Source organism: Hemitrygon akajei, chromosome 4 (assembly GCF_048418815.1).
Source record: "Hemitrygon akajei chromosome 4, sHemAka1.3, whole genome shotgun sequence".
NCBI classification, from domain to species: Eukaryota; Metazoa; Chordata; class Chondrichthyes; order Myliobatiformes; family Dasyatidae; genus Hemitrygon; species Hemitrygon akajei.
The window spans coordinates 29780488-29798357 of NC_133127.1; the positions used below are offsets into that span (position 1 = coordinate 29780488).

The window sequence follows — 17870 nt, forward strand, 5'->3', positions numbered from 1 at the left end:
CCCTCTCCCTCCCTCTCCCTCCCTCTCCCTTTTCTGATAAGTGAATTCAACTCAAATCATTGGCCAGTTTATCATTCCACAGATGCTGCTTGATGTGGTGAGTTGTTCCAACATTTTGGTAGAAGCGAGGTAATGTGCTGGTTCAGTTGTTGGAGTGATATTCTGGGGTAAGAGTCTAAATCTCATCATAGCAGCTGGAGTATTTTGATTCTAGTGATTAAACAAATCTGGGATTTGAAAGCCTCGGTGGTCTGCTGCTAACTTTCAGGGAAGGAAATCTGCCGTGCTTTTTGCTCCGAATTGCATGTGGTCGGGCTGACCAAGGTGGTCCACTCAAGCATCTTTTGAAAAGTTAAGACATTAATGACAACATTCAAGGGACAATTAGGCCTGCAGGTTTCAGATGTCCACATCTTCTAAAGCAATTGTTCATTTTCTGTGAAAGCTAAAGATTAATCTGATGAAAGCTCACCAACTCTGTTTTACCCTGCAGTCTGACTTCTTGAGAATTCCCAGCATTTTCTGCTTTTAAAACAATGTTATATTAAGCATGAAATGACAATATTTAATGAGGCATTGGAGACCAGTTATTAAATGTTTTTTCTTATAGATTGTTGCTCAAATAGGTTTTGATGATATAGGTTCACATATAAATCTAGCATTAGCACGTGCTGGTAGCTTAGCAAAAGCTAAGCAGAATCAGAGGGGTAAAGGAAAAAAGGGTCAGCCGTAATTGAATGGCGGAGCAGACTCAATGGGCCAGATGGCCCAATTCTGCTCCTATGTTTTATGGTCTTATGCAAAGAATTTAGGAACATTCTGCTTAACCCTTGGCATTGAAATGATCTTTCATCCTAAGAATAACGCACATAAAATACTGGAGTAACTCAGCAGGTCAGGCAGCATCTATAGAGAGAAATAAACAGTTGATGTTTTGGGCCAAGTCCCTTCATCAGGTCCTGATGAATAGTCTTGGCCTGAAACGCTGAATGTTTATTCCTCTCTAACCTGCTGAGATACTCCAGCATTTTGTTATTCAGGAATTCCAGCATCTGCAGAATCTCCTGTGCTTTCATCCCAAGATTCAAATCTTTGCAGTTTGTCGGCCCTTCTGAAAAGCACATTGATATTCTCACAGGAGAACAGTAGATAATACTTCACTGTGTTCTCACCCCATCTTAATGCCCCCAAATCTCCTGAAATCTATGCAAGGCTCAAACAAAACCCTAGTAGCCTAAACTTCTGTATAATGGAAAGCCTCTCTTGACTGAGTTAATATGTGCATCATTGGTCAGCTATGCTTATTCAGTATATTTATTGCCTTCAGCATTACATTAACATGGAACATAGAACAGTAGTGCACAGTTCAGGCCCTTCGGCCCATTATATTGTGACAACTATAAAAGCCTACTCAATTATTAATCTTCCTTCCTAAATAGCCATAACCTGCCATTTTTCTTTCATCCATGTGCCTATCTAAGAATCTCTTGAATATCCCTAACGTATCAGCCTCAACCACCACACTTGGCAGTGCATTCCAAGCACTTAGCACTCTGTGCAAAAAATACTTACCTCTGACATCTCCCTTAAACTTACCTCCAATCACCTTGAAACTAAACATAAGAGATTACAGTTTATTGAATGATGTCAACACTCTACTGTGGGGATGGACAGGAAGCCAGCTCAATGGATGAAGCAGACTTGGAGAAGTGTATGATACCAGTACTGTCATCTCTGCCCTACTCACTATGGCTCTATTATCCTTCCAATTACAAAATTCACAAGACCAATGAAACAATTTCATTGGCCAGTTCTCCCATGTGTTTTCCTCAGGACAACATTTTTTCTCATGTACAAAATTAAGGGAGGGAAGTTCAGGGGAGACATAAGGAGTAAGCTTTTTTACACAAAGGGTTGTGAGCGCCTGGAATGACTTGCCAGGGGTGGTGGTGGAGGCTAAAACATTAGGGGTATTTAAGAACCTCTTGGACAGGCACATGGATGAAAGAAAAATGGAGGGTTATGGGTTAGTGTGGGTTTAGTACTTTTTTTTAAAGCATTATATGGGTTGGCACAACATGGAGGGCTGAAGGGCCTGTACTGTGCTGTAGCGTTCTATGGTTCTATGACATCCCATCTGGGCACTCATCACACCCCTAGGTGTTTGTCGTGGCAGTGGATGTCTGGGGCAATTTACAGGCAAGGCCCAGCTCCTGAAGATCTCTGGCCGTGTCCAGCTCAGGTTCAGATCTACTGTATTTATACATGTACATTGGAACATACAGCATTAACAACCAACACATGCTGTGGGGACCTGAGTGTTGTCACCATTCCACCCAGCACAGCATGCTCACATAGAAAAACACAGAACACAACAAGCAACAGCAGCAAAACAGCACACACAAAATACTTGAGGAGCTCAGCAGGTCGGGCCACATCTGCGGAAGGGAATAAACAGTTGACGCTTTGGACCAAGACCCTTCATCAGAGAAGAGTCTGATTTCCTCCAGCATTTTGTGTGCATTCCTCTGGATTTCCAGCACTTGCAGAATCTCTTGCGTTCATGAACAGCAAAACAAGCCCCTTTCCTCCGTCCCTCCCACCCACACAAACAGGCAGTCCTCCAACTCCAGGACAAGCTTTCAGTCTCCAGTCACCAGGCTTCAGCTATCGTGCTTTGACGCCCTGACTTCTGATTGACCTTTGAGCTCCAATCTTCAATCTTCGGTATCAAGAAGATTAAATGGACCGATTTTTTTTTCTCTATCTCGTGACACATCTAACGTGTAATCAAAATTATTTGGCAACATTTAGTATGAATCTGGACACTTGATCCAATGATAAAAGGCCGAAAGGAAGGCTCAGGATATCGAAGGAGCAACGTAGGGTGAATCAAAATGATTCTGGGATCCTGCCCATCCTTTGCACTTTACAAATGTTTCCTTTAATGAGATTCCCATCTGATTCCAATAGGAATAATGATTGCTTAAATAGTCATCCACCCAGAACTCATCGTGCATTCTGGCAGAAATAGCCCCAGTGTGATTATTTTCAACCATGGGTTTCACTAAAAATTGGCCTGAATTAATCCAACTTTGTAAGTATTAGAACTGACACATCTCTAACAGTAAGTTGATTGATAAAAAATGGAAGTCCCTTTTCGCCCATTTAGCACAGAGATTCGGAAGGAACCTGCAGCCTTCTCACCTCAGAATTCATCGGAATCTATGCATTGCCTCCACTTCTCTAGCAGACCTCCATTCCTCACATTTGGCACTTACAACTTCCCGACTTTCTAGACTAAATTCTGCCTGTATCACAGGACACCCACAGCAATCTCATCACCTTGAACAGGCTCAGCCAAGTTTCTCCCTTTGGAAAGCTGAAAGCCAGAACTCTACCCGCCCTTCGTTACACCTCCGTCTGCAAATCAGTCCTCCAGCTTTCCTAAATTGCCTGAACAGATTGCAAAATGGACTTGGATTAGGAATGGTTTTTGGCCCATTTTCTGTAGTCATTTGATACCCTGATTGCAATCACAAGGACCATTAGGTCTGGTGGACGAATTTCCTGTCAGGAGCAGGACGCTGTATCTTTATTCTCAAATGCGAGCCACTTGCAATCAGGGGACATGTTGGAAAGTGGGTCAGTTGCAGGAGGCAGACAACGGAGCACTGAAATGGTTTCATTTCGTCTGCCTGCTGTCTTACTGGTCTAACTAGCTGTGCAGCCATGATCAGGTTTTCAGAGTTCAGAACATTTACCAGCTGGAAAAGCGCCTTGGTGAGCATTCTCTACCTCGGGGAGGAGGGGAATAAATGCTGGCAAGACTGCACATACATTTGTCTGCACACTCAGTAATCAACACCTGTGGAACTGGCTTACTGTAAGCCAGACAAACAACCAACACATTACAAACTGCATTAGCCTTCACTGGCCTCCTGTGGACAACATCAGAGAGCTGCCAACTGAGTTTTTTTTCCCCCCCCAGTTGAAGTGGAAGTTAAAATGGTTCTCCCTACAAAAACAGAAATGCTGGAACAACTCAGCCAGTCAAGCAGCATCTGAGGGAAAAAAGACACCAGTTAACATTTTGAATCATGGACTCTTCCTCTTCACTGCAATTTTATTTGCTTTTTGTTAATGAAAGCATTCTAATCATACAAAACCATGTTTGTGGCCAGATAGCGCAGCGGTTAGCCCAATGATATTACAGTTCGGGGTGTCAGAGTTCGGAGTTCAATCTCAGCATCCTCTGTAAGGAGTCTCAGTACGTCCTCCCCATGGAATGCGAGGGTTTTTTCCAGGTGCTCCGGTTTTCTCCCCAGGGCAAACGTACTAGGTAGGTTAATCGGTCATTGTAAACTGTCCCGTGATTAGGTTTAAATTGGAATTGTCAGGGTTGCTGAGTGATGTGGCTCGGAGGGCTGAAATGGCCTAATCCACTCTGTATTTCTAAATAAAATGAAATCTACCAATTCCGTGAGCTGTCGCTAATTTCATTTAGTCTATGATAAAGCAAGTTCTTTGACTCATTGTTGATAATCTTAGAGGCCCATGTGTAGTCAGTATTTACAGCCGTAAAGGAAATCACACACTTGGATCTTCTGCTCCTCTCAAACGGAGTAAGAGCGAGTCATCCTCATCCACAAGGGACTACCGAAGAAGGAGAAGGTGAGTGAAATACAACCCACACAAAACGTTGGAGGAACCCAGCAGGTCAGGCAGCATCTAAGGAGGGAAATGAGCAATGGACCTTTTGGCCTGAGACCCTTCATCAGGACATGAGTGAAATGCATCAGTCTAAAGGATTGCAAACCGTGAAGTTTTTCTGTAGAAATCAAATTGAAACCTGCAAAAACATGTGAAGCTGACACGAAGGAGGGAAGACGAGCTTGCAGGATGTTCTTGACAGATACTTGCATCCACCAGCAGCTTTTGTTCCACCAGTGTTAATAGATCACTTGTTCACTGTTTAACGTGCTGAGATAGAAATCTGGATGGGGATCCTTTCTGCATCCACTGCAAGTGACTGAGGAGAAATTTCTCCACCACTGTCTACAATGTACTAGAAATCCAATGCTTATGCTCTCAACTACAATTTGCTTTGCTGGGGATTGGCTGCTTTTCATTCCGTTTATCATTTCTATTCAGATCGGTGGGGATAGCTTAACCCTTTCCATTGTGAGTAGCCAGTTGTGTCCCCCATGTCAACCAGCTGCAAGAGGTGAATCAATTGGCATTTGAATTTAGGTTTGTCACTGTGTATCCATTCAGTTATCATTGCAGTCTACCCTGAATCAACTGAAACAATAGGGATTAAAGAATTTAAAACTTAAGTGAGCTGTCTTTTACCCTGGTTTAAAAGCTGGTTTAAAAGCTGGTTTGCCTGCAAGTAAAGTCATTAACTGCACTTCCCCAAATGAGACTGCTGTACCAAATTTCCTCTGGCTGAAACAGGCAATTCTCACAGAAAAGATGTCTTCCCTTACGGGGGCGATGGTGGGCGACATTTCAGAATGGGAGATCGTCACGCTTAAGACGGAGGTGTGAAGCAACGTTTTCTCTCAGACGGTGGTGTTTCTTTGGAATGCTCCATGCCAGGGACCTCTGAAGATGGAGTCATTGAAGACATTCAAAGCAGAGGAAGATCTCTGAAATAGGAGAGCAGAGAGTTCTGAGGAATAGACAGGAATGTGGAGCTCACTTGACCAGGATCAATTGAGTAGTGGGACGTCTTGGAGGGCCGTGCGGAAACAGACACTTCAGCACAACTCATCAACATCGGCCAGGGGACTGATCTACACTAATCCCATCTGCCTCCATTTGGCTCATATCCTGTCTAAAACATTTCTATCCGTGTACCTGTCCAAATGTCTTTTAAGCACCTTCTCTGACAGCTCATCCTCTACACCAACCAACTTCTGATTTAAAAACTTGCCCCCATAATCCCCTTTAAATGTTTCACCTATACCCTCCAGTTTGAGACTCCACTACCTTTGAGACTGTTGCCGCCTGCCCGATCTATATATCTCATAATTTTATAAACCTCTATGTAGTAATTCCAAACCTCCTTTGCTCCAGCCTATCTAACCTCTCCTTTGAAACTCAAGCCCTATAGACCAGGCAATATTTTTGTGTATCTTTCCTACAGTCTCTCTGCTCTTACTTCTTATGTTCTTGTGTTTCTCTGTAGCCCTTTGCAGGAGTGCATGTGACACATAATATCCAATATTTCTGGTGTCATATTTGCAACTATATCACTTTTGATTCATGAACATGTGTGGAATTGACCTTCTAATTTTATCAGCTTCATCCCTGCACTTTAAATCCAATTCGCTCCATCCTTCATGGAGGGTAGAGTAACAAAAGAAATTGATGAGGGTAGGGCAGTGGATGTGGTCTACATGGACTTTAGCAAAGTATTTGACAAGGTCTCTCATGAGAGACTCATCCAGAAAGTCATGAGGCATGGGATAAGTGGAACCTTGGCTGTTTGGATAAAAAAAATTGGCTTAAAGGAAGAAAGCAGAGAGTAGTTGCGGAAGGAAAGTATTCTGCCTGGAGGTCGGTGACTAGTGGAGTGCCACAGGGATCTGTCCTGGGACCCCTGCTATTTGTGATTTTTATAAATGACCTGGATGTAGAGGCGGAAGGATGGGTGAGTAAGTTTGCGGATCATATGAAGATTGGAGGGGTTGTGGATGGAGCTGTAGGTTGTCGAAGGTTACAAGAGCATATAGACAGGCTGCAGAGTTGGGCAGAAAAATGGCAGATGGAGTTCAATCCGGACAAGTATGGGGTGATGCATTTTGGAAGGACAAACCAGAAAACTGAGTACAGGATTAATGGTCATTTACTTAAGAGTGTGGATGAACACAGGGACCTTGGGGTTCAGATCCATACATCCCTCAAGGTCGCTGCACAGGTTGATAGGGTAGTTAAGAAGGCCTTTGGGATGCTAGGCTTCATTAACAGGGGGATTGAGTTCAAGAGTACAGAGGTCATATTGCTATTCTACAAATCTCTGGTGAGACCGCACTTAAGAGTATTGTGTCAATTCTGGTCACCTCAATATAGGAAGGATGTGGAAGCTATGGAGAGGGTGCAGAGGAGATTTACCAGGATGTTGCCTGGTTTGGAGAACAAGTCATATGAAGCAAGGTTAGCAGAGCTGGGACTTTTCTCTTTGGAGCGTAGAAGAATGAGAGGGGACTTGATAGAGGTCTACAAGATTATGAGAGGCATAGATAGGGTGGATAGTCAGTATCTGTTTCCCAGGGCACCAATAGCAAACACCAGAGGGCATATGAACAAAATTAAGGGAGGGAAGTTTAGGGGAGACATCAGGGGTAAGTTTTTTACACAAAGAGTTGTGAGTGCCTGGAATGACTTGCCAAGGGTGGTGGTGGAGGCTAAAACATTAGGGGTATTTAAGAGCCTCTTGGACAGGCACATGGATGAAAGAAAAATGGAGGGTTATGGGGTAGTGTGGGTTTAGTACTTTTTTTTAAGGATTATATGGGTCGGCACAACATGGAGGGCTGAAGGGCCTGTACTGTGCCGTAGTGTTCTATGGTGCTATGGTTCATAGCTTATCCTGCCAATGGTTCCGGCTGTCATTGGAAACTGTAAAACTCTCAAACTGCTCAAGCCTCATTTTGAGTTGATGCAAAAATGCAGGTGGAGCTTAGAATTTTCCTCTTATCTGTTGTTATGTCTTGTTATTTAATTCAGTATGATGAGATGAGTCTGTGCTGTCTTAAGATTTGTTTGGGCTCTTTCTCATCCTAAATAACCTGCTTAAACACTCACTCCATCCCTATCTACTAAAGCATCTGCTCTTTTAAAGTTGCACGACAGGAGATCACAGGAAACCAATGGGGTGAATGGCTTCTTCTGTGCTATAACTATCCATGATTCTATGCTGCCATTCAGTCTACCATCCCATACTAGCTCTTTGCAAAATTTTGCAACACGTCTCTGCTCTAAACCCATATAGATTGCTACATGTTTTTTTCTGCTCAAGTATTTATCGGGTTCTGCCTTTAGTCTCTTTCCACTGGCAAGGCATAAAACCGGTAACATCTCACTTCCTCAATACAGATCTCCACGTCTCCCCCCTCTGCTTCTTCTGGTAATTACCTAACATGTATAAGTTGGATCTCTGTCATGTTAACGTACAGTGGTAAGCCTTGTGTTTCCACAGATGGTTTATATGATCATTAGCCGCAACAATGGAGATGTAACCTTTGACCCTTTCCATTCCCAGTTACTGCCCATCTAACGCTGAAGTTTTGTCAAATGGGTAGGAGAAGCCTTGTTGAAGTTCAGCTCCTTGGTTCCACTATGTCCGCGTACACTCCAGTGTTCTGCCCCGGTTTGGATGTTCGGTTCTCTGGTTTATTCTGCCACATCCACACTTGGCTTTCTTCGTGTGAAAATGGAGTAGCGCTTCAAATGAGAAACTGCACTCTTTTCCCCCGTCCAGTCTAAACTCCCTCATCATCCGTTGGTGCTATTAACGAATACAGTGCGTGATGCTTAGAGCATCACTGATGGACATGTTAGCAGCAGTGCTCCCCGAGAGGAACGTCAGCAGCAGACACGTTTACCAGGAAGGGAACATCAGCAACTTCCTACGTGTTCCCTCAAGCCAGGGGGGGTCACATTTGACGTTTGAAAAATTGGGCCTTTCTTATTTGCTCAGTGATTAACAATAGGATCCAATCAAACTCAGAACAGAATTGTCTCTCTTGAAGGTATCACAAGCAATTACAAAATAAACAAGTGTCTGGTCAGCTTTAGTGACTTCTTTATATTCATTTATGGGATGTAGACATTACTAGCTGGATCAGTATTTATTGTTCATTCTTAATTGATCACAGAGCCATGTACGAGGGGCTGCTAAGAGTTAATTGCATTGTTGGGTCTGGAATAAGACTAGGTAAAAATTCCCTAAAGGGACATTAACCAACCAGATGGGTTTTTAATTACAATCTGGTCACCATTTCCGAGTCTAATTTTTTTTAAAAATTCCAGATTATTTCTATCACTTGTATTTAAATTCCCCGAGTACCCATGTGGAATTTGAACTCTTGGCCCTGGACCAATAGCCTGGCCTCTTGATGTTGGTTCAATAACTTAACGTTTGCTCTCTGACCATATACTGGATAAACGTTGGTAAGGACGTGGAGAGTTCTCCTGTGACCTCTCGTTGACCCGATTGAACCTTTCACCTGGAAGATGCCAACACTCAGACAGTGCGTTCCCTCGGCACTTCGTGCAAGTCACACATTCAAATTTCTGGAACAGTGCCCGAGTATACTGTATAACATAACGTTTTGAAGATGAAAGCTACCAGTGAACCAATTTCAGATCAACTCCATAAAAGATACCTTAGAACAAGAAAGCCCTTCCCTCAGCCCCACCACCATCTTGCTGCCAACCCTCTCTCCTGCTCCACACACCACTTCATCTAGGTGATAAATCTCCAGTTTTCACGATACAGTTCTGCATTTGCTGAGCTGGATCATTAATCCCATGCCAGTTAGTGTTATTTTTGGAGTCGTTTCATGCAATGGACCTCAGCCAGTGTTACCAGAGCACTGGAGCCAAATACAGATGGAGCCAACTTTCCTTCCAAGGCCCAGTCTCCTTATACTGACTGAACTCATCGGGAGACAGGAAGAAAAACTTTTATTTACACTGCTCCTTTCCCAATACGAGGACGCCTGAATCACTGTGAATGCTTATGAGACCTAATCACTGCTTTGATATGGGGCATGTTGCAGTCAGTCGGAACACAATGAATTCCCACGACAGATAACTTGCTGTAGACACACGAGACTCTGTAGATGCTGGAAATCCTGAGCAATGCACATAAAATGCTGGAGGAACTCAGAAAGACAGACAGCATCTATTTCCAAAGTAATAAACAGTCAACATTTCAGGGCAAGATCCTTCATCAGGACTGGGAAGGAAGGGGGCAGAAGCCAGAGTAGGAAGGTGGGGAGAGGAGAAGAATTACAAACTAGAAGGTGGTAGGTGAAGCCAGGTGAGGGGGAAGGTAGGTGGGTGGGGAAAGGGTTCAAGTTAGAAGCTGCAAAGCGATGGGTGGAAAAGGTACAGGACTGAAGACAATCTAGTAGAGGATAGTGGACTACGGAATAAAGGGAAGGAGGCAAGAACCAGAGGGAGGTGATGGGCAGGTGATGAGGGTGGGGGAGAAGAGAAGGGGTAAGAAGGTAATCGGAATGGTGAAAAGGAAAAGAGGGAATGTGGGGGAGGGGAGGGGTGTAATTACCAGCAGTTTGAGAAATCGATTTTCATGCCAACAGGTTGGAGGCTACCCAGACAGAATATTAGATTATGTTCCTCCAATCTGAGCAGTTAGCTATGTTGCTTGAGTCACAATGTTGGTCAGGAGATCATAGAGGACCTTCACAACAGCTCCATGGGCTGTTTAAGGCACTGCTGAGTGCCCACATGGACGCTCGTTTTAATGTCCGATGAGATCTCAGATGATACAACGCTCAGTAAGACGCAGGCAGGCTGAGAGTTACGTCCCTACCTCAGGAGAGGCCTTCCAAGTTGGGAGGGGACCTTGCCCTACTGCTTGCTGTTTGTACCTCTCATCCTCACTTGTTTTCTCTGCTTATCCACACAGGGGCCAAAAACATCATTCTGGATGTGGAGACCTCCCACCCGACCCTGGAAATCACCGCCAATGGCAAAGCGGTTTCAGTCAGAGAAAATCCTCTGGCCGTTCCCCCGTCCCCGAAGCGATTCACTCACGTGACCATCGTGTTGGCCTCTGAGGGGCTTAACGCAGGGAAGCATTACTGGGAAGTGACCGTGCAGGATAAATCCAACTGGAGTGTGGGTGTCGTGAAGGAGTCCATGCCTAGGAACGAAAGCAGCAATTTGATGAACAGCCTGTCGGCCTGGTCGGTGGCCTTCCAGAAGCCATGGTACCTGGCGTGGCACAACAGTGTGTCCACACCCCTGAACGTGAGCCAGCTGCAGAAGCTTGGCGTGTTCCTGGACTATGAGGCGGGTCAGGTGGCCTTTTACAACGCCAGCACCATGACACTGCTGCACACGTTCTCCGAGACCTTCGCTGAGACTATCTACCCGGCCTTTAATCCAGGGAGCAGCAGTGATAAGGAAAAGAATGCTACTTTGATCATACACGATGTTGGGAGCGTGTAAAGCAGTCAAGAGTTAGTCAAGCTAAAATTAAGAGGAATGGAGATTGGGTGAAGCACAAGTCTAGAGCAGCAGATGTGATCTCTGTTGCCCCCCCCCCCCCACCATCCTTTTTTCCCCTCATTTACTTCTATCCAGCACTCAGCTGCTTCTGTCTCCCACTCCTCCATCTGTCCATCATCCTACACCCCTCCTCAGTCCACCAATCACCTTCTGCCCTGCCTCACCCCTCCACTTTTTTATACTAGCTACCTATTCCATTCTCAATTCTGTTGTAGGCTTTCAACCTGAAATATTGACAATTCCTATTTCACCCCCCTCCCCCGTCAACCCAACAAGTTCCTCAGCAGTTAGCTTGTTTTTTGCTCCAGATTTCAGTCTCTTGGGTCTCTAATCTCTGCCTCAATTTCAGTCTGTAGACTTTACCTCTTCCTTGCATCCCGATAACTTCTTCTAAAGTTCCTTACATCTCCAGAATCAACTTTATTTTCCATATACTGTACATTTACATGTATTAAGACTTTGCTGTGGTATGTTGGTTAGGGCACGACATGTAACAAAAACAGCATTCAACAACTCTAAAGAATAAAGAACTATATAAAAAAACAAAGTCGGAGGTTAAAGTCTAGAATGGAATAAAATGTGCATAAACACATAAATTATCACCATGTATATACAATGTAAACAACATTTTAAAAAAGTGGTTTAAAGTGTTTACGGTACATTGCTGGGGGTGGTATCTAGAATAGTTGATTAGGTTAACTACCTAGGGGAAGAAACTTTTAGGATGGCGTGAAAGTTTTTTTAAATCCCTGTAGCGCTTTCCACAAAAGACATAACAGGCAGACCTATGAATATGATGGTAATATTAATTATGGCTTATCGCTGGGACCTGGTGATGTGGAGCTCGTTTGGAACAGTGTTAGACCGAGGTCCAAACGTTGGTCTCAGTAAGGGCAACAGGTCCAGTGGCCTACTGCCCCACTCTGTTCCCATGGACCAAAGCCCGGGCAATTCAAAGATAGCAGTTCTGAGCTTTTATTTAAAAATGTCACTCTGTTCACTTGTTTCTGAGTGAAAATAGCTATGGTTGCCTTGAATAGCGAGCTTATTCAAAGACAAGATATTTGGAAACTGTGACATCCCTTAGCTCCTCATTACAGCCCATTTAACGCTGTAGGAAGGATGTGATTAGGCCAGATAAGAGTCACAGGAATGTTTGCCAGGACTGGAGGGCTTCAGTTACAAGGACAGTCTGGATAGGCTGGGAAGGAAGTGAAGGGATCTGAGGGGTGACCTGAAAGAGGATTTTGTAAATATGAGCGGTGTTGATAGGTAGATAGTCTTTCTCCCAGGGTAGGGGAATGTAAACCTAGAGGAAATGGGTTTAAGGAGAGAGAGAAAAGATTTAAAGGGAATCTGAGGGGAGAACTTTTCACACACAGAGGGTGGTAGGTTTATGGTGAGTACAATTACAATGTCCGGAGGCATTAGGAAAGGTACATGGAGAGGAATGGCTTAGAACAGGGGTTCACAACCAAGGGTCCATGGAATAAGAAAGCTTGGAAACCCCTAGTTTAGAGAAATATGATTCAAATGCAGCCAAATGGGATTAGTGTAGATATGCATTTTGGTCAGTATTGACAAGTTGGGCTGAAGGGCCTGTTTCCATATAACTATGAACCTAAGCTCTGAGGAGACAATGAATAGAGACTAGTCATGAGACACAGAGGAAAGATGACAGAATAGAAGTAGGCCATTTGGCCTAACTAGTGACCAACGGTGCTAACCCTACCTTGTGTGCAGTGACTCCTAAAGCACAAGCACATCAGTTTCAGGTGTCCTTTTGCCTGCAGTGGCCTTTTCAACTTTCCCTAAACTGTGATGTGGCCTCCGCTTCACTCATTAACTCTAGAGCTATGATTAGATACCTGGATGGGAGGGGTATTGAGAGCTATAGTCCGTGTGCAGGTCAATAGAACAGGCAGAATAATAGCTCAGCATGGGCTGGATGGGCCAATGGGCCTCCTTCTGTGCTACAGCACTCTATGACTCTATATTGGGTAAGAAAACTGTTTCTCCTGTTCTGATTGCTGAATCTTCTAATCTCGCAATCGTCTCCCAACGACCCTCTCAACTAAACGGTCACTAAGGAGTGGCTCCCTTGCTTGCAGATTTTGCTCGCTCTCCCGCGATGTTCGTTCCTCTCTCTGTGGCGCTGCGGCTGTGAACTGCCTATCTCTGCGAGTTTCACACAGTTTCTGCCCCCTAATATGATGAACTGAGACTGAGGTTTGAGCCTACTCTGGCCCTCCAGGGAGCGGATCGAAGGACTCAGTCTGGTTCAGAATGCTGCCGTTCGCTCCTGTTGTTGACATGATATGAGCGTGTGTGTCTGAGTGAGTGTATGTGTGTGCGTGTGTGTCTGTCTGTGTGTGTCTGTCTGTGTGTGTGTGTGTGTATGTCTGTGTGTGTGTGTGTGTGTGTGTGTCTGTGTGTATGTATGTGTGTGTCTGTGTGTATGTATGTGTGTCTCTGTGTGTGTGTGTCTGTCTGTCTCTGTGTGTGTCTGTGTGTGTGTGTGTCTGTCTGTGTGTGTGTGTCTATGTGTGTGTGTGTGTGTGTGTGTGTCTGTCTGTCTGTGTGTGTCTGTGTCTCTGTGTGTGTGTGTGTGTGTGTCTGTCCATGTGTGTGTGTGTGTGTGTGTGTGTGTGTCTGTCTGTCTGTGTGTGTCTGTGTGTGTGTGTGTGTGTGTGTGTGTGTGTGTGTCTATGTGTGTGTGTGTGTGTGTGTCTGTCTGTCTGTGTGTGTCTGTGTCTCTGTGTGTGTGTGTGTGTGTCTGTCCATGTGTGTGTGTGTGTGTGTGTGTGTGTGTGTGTGTGTCTGTCTGTCTGTGTGTGTCTGTCTGTGTGTGTCTGTCTGTGTGTGTGTATGTCTGTGTGTGTGTGTGTGTGTGAGTGTGTGTCTGTCTGTGTGTGTCTGTCTGTGTGTGTGTGTATGTCTGTGTGTGTGTGTGTGTGTCTGTGTGTATGTATGTGTGTCTCTGTGTGTGTGTGTCTGTCTGTCTCTGTGTGTGTCTGTGTGTGTGTGTCTGTCTGTGTGTGTGTGTCTATGTGTGTGTGTGTCTGTGTGTGTGTGTGTGTGTCTGTCTGTCTGTGTGTGTCTGTGTCTCTGTGTGTGTGTGTGTGTCTGTCCATGTGTGTGTGTGTGTGTGTGTGTGTCTGTGTGTGTGTGTGTGTGTGTCTCTGTGTGTGTGTGTGTGGTGTGTGTGTGTGTCTGTGTGTGTGTGTGTGGTGTGTGTGTGTGTGTGTGTCTGTGTGTGTGTCTGTGTGTGTGTGTCTGTGTGTGTGTGTGTGTGGTGTGTGTGTGTGTGTGTGTGTGTCTCTGTGTGTGTGTGTGGTGTGTGTGTGTGTGTGTGTGTCTGTGTGTGTGTGTGTGTGTCTGTGTGTGTGTGTGTGTGTCTGTGTGTGTGTTTTCCCTCTTACTCAGTGCAGTGGTGATGGTCTTTCTTTCTTTTTTGGGGGTTCTTCGGGTTTCTTGCTTTCTGGCTGCCTGTAAGCAGACAAATCTCGAGGTTGCATTATCTATACAGTCTTTGATAATAAATGTACAGTACTTTGACTCTTTTGCGTCATGGAAAATTGGCCTTGGTTGTAACCCAGGCTAACGATCTTCACCTCCGCTTCATAATGAAAGAGAACGAGCAGCTCCCATGGTGCATACACCAAGAAGCGCATTGACACCGCAATATCCTTCCTGAGTGCACACCCCTGTGACGTACCTAAGTGAAAAAGAACCGTCCAGACTTGCACCTTTCAAAGTATTGTGATTACATTCATTATCAGAGTGCACCGCCTCCCATTCACTGGAACTGAACTCCAGTCTCTGTAGTTTGCCCTCTCTCAGCGACTGCACAGCGATACACTGCAGCTGAAACTTCGCTGTCATCTGCACGTCTGGACCCCAGCAGCTCTCGATCTGACCCCAAAACTAGAGACTAGAATTACGGGACAGAGACTAGAACTAGGGGATAATGCCTCAAGGTTCGGGGGAGAAGATTTAGGACGGAGATGAGGAGAAACTGTTTTCCCCAGACAGTGGTGAATCTGTAGAATTCTCTGCCCAGGGAAGCAGTTGAGGCTTCTTCACTAAATGTACTTAAGATACAGTTAGATAGATTTTTACATAGTAGGGAAATTAAGGGTTATGAGGAAAAGGCAGGTGGATGGAACTGAGTTTACGGACAGATCAGCCATGATCTTATTGAATGGCAGGGCAGGCTCGATGGGCCGGATGGCCTGTTACTGCTCCTGTTTCTTCTGTTCTTAAAACCCCGTTGCATGCGGTGGGCAGACGTGAGCCCTGCGCAGGAACCCCTGGTCACAGTTACTCATTTCCAAACATTTGGAAAGAAAGCCGGGATGAATGAGAGCATCCTGCCCTTTATTGTTGTTGTTGTTGTTGTTGTTGTTGTTGTTGTTGTTGTTGTTGTTGTTGTTGTTGTTGTTGTTGTTAGTTGTTGTTGTTATTATTAGTTTCATTTGTCACAAGTACATCAGACCGTTGAAGCTACCGTGAAGTTCATCATTGGTGTCAAAGACTAACACAGTCCGAATATGTGCAAGGGCAAGCTTTTAAGTGTCGCCATGCTTCCAGCTATAACATAACATGGCACAGCTTACTAGCCCTAACCTAGACTCCTTTTTGGGAATGTGGGATGAAACTGGAACACCCGCAGGAAAACCCCACAGTGACGGAGAGAACAGACAAAAGGACGGTGGCAGAATTGAACCCCCTCCCAGCGCTGCAAAGCGATGCGTTAACCACTACGTCACCGTGTTGCCTGCTGCCCGGCTTCACACCCGTAATCCATCCTCGTGTTCCTTCTCCATAGTCACGGAATATATTCCGCTTCAACTATTTATTCTGGCGGTTACCTTCAATTTGTTTCTATCAGCCCCCAGCCACCAACTCTGTTTAAATATTCCTCCTCCTCCACTCCAGATTTTGCATGGAACAGTTTCTCCCCATTTCATCTATCAAAACCAATCACCACACTCAAACACTTCCCTTTAACGTTGCTGCTCTAGCCGTTAGCGCGAAGCACCATCTGTAAGGAGTTTGTAGGAAACCCCATCCTCTCCATGAAAAGCAGGGGTTTCCTCCGGGTGCTCCAGTTTGTAAATTCTCCTGTGATTCAGGCTAGGATTGAATAGGTGGGTGGCTGGGTGGTGCAGCTCGATGGGCTGAAAGAAATTTTCCCGCGCTGCATCTCTAAATAAGTAAAAATAAAACCATCCAAGCGATTCCACAAAACTGAGATTTCTCGTCCCTGATATAATTCTAGTGCGTGCCCTCCACGCCCTCTCCAAAGCCCTTATGATTCCTTCTGCAGGATGGACGCAAATCTCCAGCTCTGTCCAAGCTTTGAAGATAGAACAAAACTTCTCGCTTTTAATTGCTACTTCTGTCGTGTGCAGAACTTGATTAGAAGGACTGACTTCACTTCACGCCTCTTTACATGTTGTTGAATTTTCGACACCGTAACTGTAATGTAATTGTTTCAAGGAACCGGTTAGTGATTGACTTTAATTTTAAAATTCAGAGGAGCTTGTTCAAACGGGCATTGGAGAAAATGTGAAGAGAATGGCAGAGTAAGGTCTGATGACTAAAAGCAGATAACGGAATGGGCGTAGGTATCAAACTAACGAAGTCTTTACAGCACTCGGCTCAGCAGAATAAGAGAGAGCTGATTCAGTGGGCTGTATCACAGGATTGGGCTGTCATTTACTGCGAGGTGGTTGGCACAGGAGTTTATTGTTTCAACATCCATACCCCACATTCAGTGAGAGTGGACAACAGCATTTAAGAGATGTTTGGGCAGGCACATGAACAGGCAAGGAACAGAGGACCTTGCGCAGACGTGGTTGCTGCAGACATCGTGGACCGCTGGGGTGTACTGTTCTGCTTTGTACATTCATAGCAAGGGAGGATGGACACATGCTACACGACCCACCCATTGGCAAAAGACTCATGTTGGTTTTGAGAATCATCAGACATCCCAACTGAGGTGGCCAGTCGCTACTTTAGGACGGTCCTGACTCCTGAGGAAGGGTCTCGGACTGAAACGTTGACTCTTTATTCCTTTCCCATAGATGCCGTCTGATCTGCTGAGTTCTACAGCACTTTGGGTACATCACAAAAAATTATCTGCTTCCTTCTTAAATACTTCCGGTGACCCATTCTCCACAACCCCCGGGTAGAGAATTCTTAAGGACCTCACTTTTAATGACTGATCTTTGTAAATATACTCCTTTGTACAAGACCCTCCAACTAGTGTAAACATCTCAACATCTACCCTATCATGCCCCCTTAGAATCATAAATGTTTTAATAAGGTCACTGCTAAATCTTCTGAAGTCTGAGGAATACAAGTCCAGCAGGTATCCAGGTACGAACCTTCACCGTCGTTGCTCTACCAATATGGGTTTAGCCTGACAGATGAGGTGATTGCTCCAGCTTTTTATCTTTAATTCTAATTAGCCCCTAATTCCCACTACTCCATGCCCTGCCCTCTCTTCTGCTGTCATCAGTCCATGTCATTCAGGGCTGAAAGAATAATTAATTGTACCAACCAGCTTTCTATCTGACCTGGCTGCT

At 44.9% G+C, this 17870-nt stretch overlaps 1 protein-coding gene across 1 annotated transcript in view; it reads left to right on the forward strand.

Moving 5' to 3' along the window:
• LOC140726192 (E3 ubiquitin-protein ligase TRIM39-like) overlaps positions 1–11804 on the forward strand; it is a 45003-nt gene extending 33199 nt beyond the window's left edge. The window contains exon 6 of the mRNA XM_073042223.1: positions 10670–11804. Within this exon, the coding sequence (XP_072898324.1) occupies positions 10670–11214 (545 nt within the window). The 3' untranslated portion in view covers positions 11215–11804. The remainder of the gene's footprint in view (positions 1–10669) is intronic.
• Positions 11805–17870: the final 6066 nt, after the last annotated feature.